At 47.2% G+C, this 7,418-nt stretch overlaps 1 protein-coding gene across 1 annotated transcript; it reads left to right on the top strand.

Annotated features, from left to right (window-relative positions):
- The first annotated feature begins 4,562 nt into the window (after positions 1-4,562).
- Positions 4,563-6,794, top strand: LOC146835317 (E3 SUMO-protein ligase KIAA1586-like). The gene has a single exon (XM_085599976.1). It carries the CDS (start codon positions 4,563-4,565, stop codon positions 6,792-6,794), a length of 2,232 nt encoding a protein of 743 aa, XP_085456102.1.
- The last annotated feature ends 624 nt before the right edge of the window (positions 6,795-7,418 follow it).

Raw genomic sequence — 7,418 nt, 5'->3', positions numbered from 1 at the left:
TGAGGCATCAAGTAATCAGTATTAGTGGTGAAACTCCACCCATTTCGACTCTATTTGTCTTGTTGCTTGGCATTGGTTACATCTGGCATTGCTCTTCTTATCTCACTGATTTATTGGCTGGTGGTCCAATACTCCACTTCCGTTTTGCCTCCGTTTTGCAGGAAGCAGCACCGACCAACTACAGTTTAGTTCCGCTGCTGGCTGTTATGTACTCATTTAGAGACTACTTGTTTGTATGTGATTACGTGATACAGCCCACCCAGGCTCGAACCCTGTTCCTCAGCTCCAAAATCGGCAGCGTTATACCTTGAGCCACCTCCTAGTGTTGACTTTTTTTTATTTCAGTATTCGATTAGTGAGTGCTTTGTATTGTACATTTATTCTAACACCCAGTGTCCATCACAGGGCACCTAGGCGCTACTCGGAAACGCTCTGCTCTTGTACTTCTATACTGCTGTCCTTCCGTAATACTCAGATATTGTATTTTAATTTCAGTTTGTGAGAACAGGGCGGGGAAGTTTGTCTGCCGTTAACTTCCCCGATCTATTGGGTTTCAGGGGGCAGCGTGTGTGATGCTAGCGTGTTGTGTAGGGACAGAACGGGGGGCTGGGGGCGGATAGCATTCTCGTTGGCTGTGATCAATTAAATCCGGAGTTAATCCTAATTGCAACTCGTTGTTAAACCGTCAAGGCTTCAATCACTATTCCCGGCTTACCCTGGAAAACCCTTTCTCAATAATAAGCAGCGGCCGGGATGAGACGGGACCCCTCACCCCCAAATATACTCACACGTCAAAGAGCGGGTCGCGGGAAATAATGGGGCGCAATAACGAATAATTAGGGACATTGAAGTGCTACACAACGCAGGGGTTAAAAAACACACTTATCGAGGTGCTTAAAGCAGGTAGCTGCCACCTGAGCATCACGCCGGCACACTCCTGACGACGGTGACAGCCACCCAGTTATCACGTAACATGCATGTACACAGCTGACGGACACCCGTACCTGCAGCTGGAGCCTGTTTCACTGTGTCGTCAAACCAAACTCCGGGCTTGCGTTGTGTGCACGCGAGGGGGAGGGTCCATGCTACCTCTCATCGAGGGTGTTCCAATGGGGCCCTCTACACTTTTCCCCTTTGTAGGGTTGGGCTCTTGTACCGTCTTGATTTGTGTGTGTGCGAGTGTGGAGTTCTTGCTATAGGGACGGGAGTATACCATGCCCCTCTGTGGGGTTTTTATACCATGTCCAATCTTATATGTGTGTGTGTGCACAGGAATATGTTGGGTCATCTGAGAGGGTTTTCGGTGGCATGCCAAATTGAGGGTCTTATATGTGCCCAAACTCAGGGGCCTTGCACAGTGCCCGTCCGAATGGGAGTTTTACGTTCGATCTTCTGAGGGGGCGCCCTGTTCGCCGTTGAGACAGAGTGCCACACCCCTGTGAGATGCGTGTCTGTTGTACTTTGTGCACTTGCATGGATGCTGTTCTGTGCCGCTCAGAAGCGTGTGAGGGTGTATAGTGTGTTTGTGTGTGTCTATGTGTGTGCATTTGTATGTGTGTGTGTCCCTGTGTGTTTGTATATGTGTATGTCAGTGTGTGTTACACTGTGTCCCACTGGGTGTGCCTTCTGCCACTCTGATGGGTGTGTGCTCAGTTTGAAGAGCCCCATACAGTAGAGTTTTGTGTGCGCGTATGTTGTGCTCCTCTGTGGAGAGTGTGATGTTATGTCCAGGGCTTTAAGTGGGCCGGGTCTGTCCGGGTCTGAGCACCGGCAGTTTTTTTTTGGGGCCCTCGAAACGGGTCTCTATTGGGCTCTATTTTCGTGGCTACTAAAGGTAGTCCGTTCTTTATTTTTTTTTTTTTTCGGACCCGTTTTGAGGGCCCAAAAAAAAACTGCCGGTGCTCAGACTCTGCCCACTGTTGCTGCACTGTTAGGTAACCTGACCCCGTCTCCCTTCGCCATCCTCCACTTTGCTGAACTTGTTGGGAACCTATCAGCTCAGTGGTCACGGCCTGACGTCCACGGCACGACGGCATGACGTCATGCCAGGTGAGCTTTGTTGGAGGAAGGGAAATCCTTTAAGAGAGCCATTTTCTCTCGGGATTTCCCTTCTCTTCTCTTTTTCCGGCGGGAGAGCAACGTCGTGGTGGTGCCAGCGCGGGACAAATCCAGGACCAGGAGCAACGTCGTGGTGGTGCCAGCGCGGGACAAATCCAGGAGCAACGTCGAGGTGGTGGCAGCGCGGGACAAATCCAGGAGCAACGTCGAGGTGGTGCCAGAGTGGGATGCTGAAAAACTGAAGAGGCAGAGGACCCCAGGCAGCCTGCTCCAGCACGTAAACCCGACCTTCAGCATTTTCACCTGTGGAGCCCCATCCTTTCTCGGTAAGTGCAGTTTATGGCAGGTTGTGCACTATATAAATGCTAATTATAGCCCTCTGACAGTCTGTCCAAGTATTTGTTGACTCCAAGCCCTCTTCATCACCCAGAGATGGTATCCGTTGAGAGTGCTTTATGCATGCAGTCACTTGTTACTTCATCTTGCATTCCCTAAGAGGAATTGTCGTCGTCGTCGTCGACCCCCCCCACCCCCCCAACCAGGAAGTAGTTTTTGTTTCGTGCAACACACAACTGTTGTGTACTGCATACTTTGAACTGAGTGATCTGTGGGCGTCGGAGTTTAAATTAGGGATCGGTGTTTATGATGTGGCAAGGTTGAGATGGTTGAAGCCGAGGCAGAATGCAGTGTGAGATTCTCAGTGTGTCAGTAGGTCATAGAGGCGTGCAGACTGCATGCACATCCAATCCGTGGCCTCTTTGTAGGCCACACGGAGTGACAGTCTCATATATGCCTATGGGAATAGTTGGATGATGTGAGATATGCAGATGGAGGATTTAAGGGGAGAGGTGTTGGCCTAGAGGGCAAAAGAACGATGGATTTAACCCAGATCTCTTGACTGGGGGAGAATGTATGCATTGTCAGCATTCCGTCCATCATTTGTTTGTTGTAACGCTTTTCCTCCTAAGTGGGATGGGTATTCCCAGACGTGGGACCCATGCTCACTACGCCACTGGAGTCAAGCTATCCTGGCTGATGACGGCTGATAGCCAGAAACCGGTCCTAGGATGCTTGATTCCGGTCCAGGGAAGACATGGCTTGGCAGTTCGGGCTGGACTGTTCCCATGAGGCACAGGGTCAAGACTGATTTGCATATGGCCATGTCTAAACTGGGGTGGTGTAGAGGGCAAAAGAACGATGGATTTAACCCAGATCTCTTGACTGGGGGAGAATGTATGCATTGTCAGCATTCCGTCCATCATTTGTTTGTTGTAACGCTTTTCCTCCTAAGTGGGATGGGTATTCCCAGACGTGGGACCCGTGCTCACTACGCCACTGGAGTCAAGCTATCCTGGCTGATGACGGCTGATAGCCAGAAACCGGTCCTAGGATGTTGATTCCGGTCCAGGGAGGACATGGCTTGGCAGTTCGGGCTGGACTGTTCCCATGAGGCACAGGGTCAAGACTAATTTGCATATGGCCATGTCTAAACTGGGGTGGTGTAGAGGGCAAAAGAACGATGGATTTAACCCAGATCTCTTGACTGGGGGAGAATGTATGCATTGTCAGCATTCCGTCCATCATTTGTTTGTTGTAACGCTTTTCCTCCTAAGTGGGATGGGTATTCCCAGACGTGGGACCCGTGCTCACTACGCCACTGGAGTCAAGCTATCCTGGCTGATGACGGCTGATAGCCAGAAACCGGTCCTAGGATGCTTGATTCCGGTCCAGGGAAGACATGGCTTGGCAGTTCGGGCTGGACTGTTCCCATGAGGCACAGGGTCAAGACTGATTTGCATATGGCCATGTCTAAACTGGGGTGGTGTAGAGGGCAAAAGAACGATGGATTTAACCCAGATCTCTTGACTGGGGGAGAATGTATGCATTGTCAGCATTCCGTCCATCATTTGTTTGTTGTAACGCCTAACGGCTAGGGCGCTCGACCTCGGACCTGGGGAACTGGGTTCGAGTCTCGGTAATGTCGTTAAAACATCCTGTGATTCTGGGCAAATCACTTAATCTCCCCGTGCCTAACAAAAATGAATGTGTGTCCTTATGTAACGTAACTGGTGCTATGTAAAGCGCTCTGATAACCTATTCGGTTCAAGTTTGCGCTATATAAAACTCTAAAAAACAAAAACAAAATAATACAGCCTTTCTATACTATTAGGGAACAAAGGTTAACATGGATATTTTTTTAACCAGTGTGTACAGTCAAAAAGTACTGGATTACTAAGAACCGTGGCTGCACATTGTTTATTGTTAGGTAGACGTAGGAGGCAGATGTACTTGAAGCATATGTGAGAACCTCATGCTTCCAAGAGTCCTGTGTTCGGGGAGGGGGGGCTTCTGTTCGTGCTTGTGACATCTAAGTAATTTTTAGTCTCGTGCCAACCTGCATTTTCTGGATGGGAGGGTGTTGGCTGGGCAAGAGGCGTATTCCTTCCTGACAAAATAACTGAATAACCAGTCCAGCCTTCAAGAAGGAAGTTGTACATTTTACCATGGCTACTAGTAGCTTATCTGCTTCTGCTCTGAAGCGCAAGTCTATGCAGTCTTCAATGATTGACTTCCTACCGGCACTGAAGCGCCAGCGAGTTACAGGGGAGTCTTGTCCAGTACAACCAACTATTGATGAGGCTAGTCATACTCAGCAAGAGTCTGACAGGGACAGTCCACCTTTACAAAGACTTCAATGTGTGCCAGAGAAAAAAACTGTCGAACTCCCTGACTGCTGGAACACTAAACAGTGGTATTACTTTCAGGAGGAATATAAATGGTTGTACCTTAAGTCAGGCAATATTGGATGTTCTTCCTGTAAACGGGCTAAATCAACAGGTCTTTCAGTGCACAATAACACCCAAGGCATGCGCGTAACTAAAGTGTGGGCAGATGGCGAGGTTGGTCCTTCCGGTGACGGAAAAGCTTTTAGGCAGAAACAGCTCAGGAAGAAGATTATGGAGCATAAGGCGAGCACTGGTCACTTGGCAGCTGAGGACATTCTTACAGCTCAGCAGAAAAATACATTTGTGGTGACAGTACACGAATGTAATGCAAAACATATGGAGAGCACATGCAGGGTATTTGACACTGCCTACTACTTGGCAAAAAAAGATCGCCCTTTCACTGACCACCCTGATCTGATTCTCCTTCAGGCAAAGAGTGGCAGTGCAATGGGCCGTGTTTTGGACAGCAATGTGACTGCAACAGAAATAATAAAACACATTGCATTGGAAATGCAACAAAGATTGGTCTGTTATATCAGACAACACAAACCAAAGATCACAGTATTAATTGATGAGAGCACTTCTATTAGCAATGCTTCTACCTTGATCATCTACCTCCGTGGCATTTTTGGAAATGAAAGTACCCCAGTGACCATCTATTTCGGCCTTCTGGAGCTGGCAGAAACTAATGCTATTGGCGTAAAGACAGCTCTCCTAAGCTACTTTGAAAAAGTTGGACTCACAACAAATCTGCTTCATGATATCTTGATTGCGGTATGTACTGATGGAGCAGCAGTAATGTTTGGTAAAAAAGGAGGAGTAGTAGCATTGTTGAAATCAGAATTTCCAAATCTTGTACTGACATGGCACTGTTTGGCTCACAGACTAGAACTTGCTGTGGCAGATACAGTTGATGAGGTTGCTGGGGTCAATCACTTTAAGATTTTCATGGACTCATTGTATGCCACATACAACATGTCACCAAAAAACCAGAGAGAGCTAAATCTGGCCGCCAGCGAGGTATGTGTACAGCTTCAGAAGATAGGGAAAATGCTTGATACTAGATGGGTAGCATCCAGTTACAGATCTGTGAAAGCGGTTTGGAACTGCTTCCCTGCCTTGTGCAAACATTTTGAGAATGCTTCTAAAGACCCATCCAGACCCATAAGAGACCGGAGTAAGTATGAAGGTCTCTTGAAGAAGCTTACATCCTATTCTTTTATCAGAATTTTGGGGGTAATGTGTGATGCGCTTCAAGAGCTCAAAGACTTATCACTCTCCTTACAGAGGAGGGATATTACAATTGTTAATGCCCACAGACTTTTGGTTAGTCAAGTACGTATATTTCTAGCAATGAAGAACTCACCAGGGGAGTTTGCTTCTGCGGCTCAGAAAGCGGTGGACGAGGGCAGATTCAAGGATGTTCCTCTTTCCCATGGTAGAAGTAACTCTGTTGCCCTTAATCAAAATCAGTTTTACCAAAGTCTTTCAGTAAATATCAATAAACGATGTGCCCCGGATTCTGAGAAAGAACTTATAGCCAGCTTCAGTGTGCTAGATGCAGGCAACTTGCCTTCTGGTGATGAATGCATTGTTTATGGGGAAACAGATATCCAGAAACTGTGTTCAGAATTTCAGCTGCCAGCAAGAGATACTATACAAGCTTTTAGACTTTTCAAAGATTTTGGTGGAAAGAAAACCCCTGAAGCATTAAAAAAGTTAGTAGTTTGCATGGAAACCCTGCCAGCAAGTACTGCGGATTGCGAGAGAGGTTTCAGCGCAATGAACTTAATTGCTTGTCCAACAAGGGCCTCTCTTCTTGTAGAGACCCTTTCTTCATGCCTATGGATAAAACTCAATGGTCCTCCATTTGAAACATTTGACCCAAAGCTGTATGTAAAGAGTTGGCTTGCAAAAGGTAGAAGGTCTGCTGAAGAAAATTGTTGTGAGAAACCCCAGCAAAACAAACACACTGAATATCTTCGAGGGTTTTGGGGAATCCTGCAATAGATTTCTAAGTAATATAAATATTCTTTACATGTTTTTTAAAGTGTTTGGTATTTTTATGGTTTATACTTAATAAATATACCTTTTTGCCTATTTTATTATCCTTTGCTGGATGCGACTTCATGATTTTCTTAAGCACACAGTGCTAGTTATTTTGATTTAGACCACGCCCCTACTCGGATAGGCCACGCCCCTTCAAGACATTAACCACGCCCCTTTTAGAGCACCCCCCGGTTTTTTTCCCACTTAAAGCACTGGTTATGTCCCTGTGAGGTGTGCGCTGTTGTTCTAGTGACAAACTTTCAGTGGGTGTATGTCGACCCTCTCTGGGATAGGCGGATATACTCTGACCTGAATATGTTAAACGGAGCCCACATGAGTTTGTGTGTATGTGGGGGGAGGGGGTTATTATATGATGTTCACCTGCGTCTTTGTGTGTTAGGAGAGTTATGATCAGCCCCCCCTAAGCCATTCGACATTATATCGTCCTGAGTGGTGTGTGTGGGCGTGGAAGGCCGCGGTATTGTGTGCAGTGTGATCCTTCGATGCTGGGTGAGTTTTGTCATCGCTTCCATCAGTGTAGTGTACACGGTGCCTCTCTGAGGTGTGTGTGTGTGTGTTTGGGGG

Source organism: Triturus cristatus, chromosome 4_2 (assembly GCF_964204655.1).
Source record: "Triturus cristatus chromosome 4_2, aTriCri1.1, whole genome shotgun sequence".
Lineage (NCBI taxonomy): Eukaryota > Metazoa > Chordata > Amphibia > Caudata > Salamandridae > Triturus > Triturus cristatus.
This window is presented reverse-complemented; position numbering and strand designations above follow the sequence as displayed.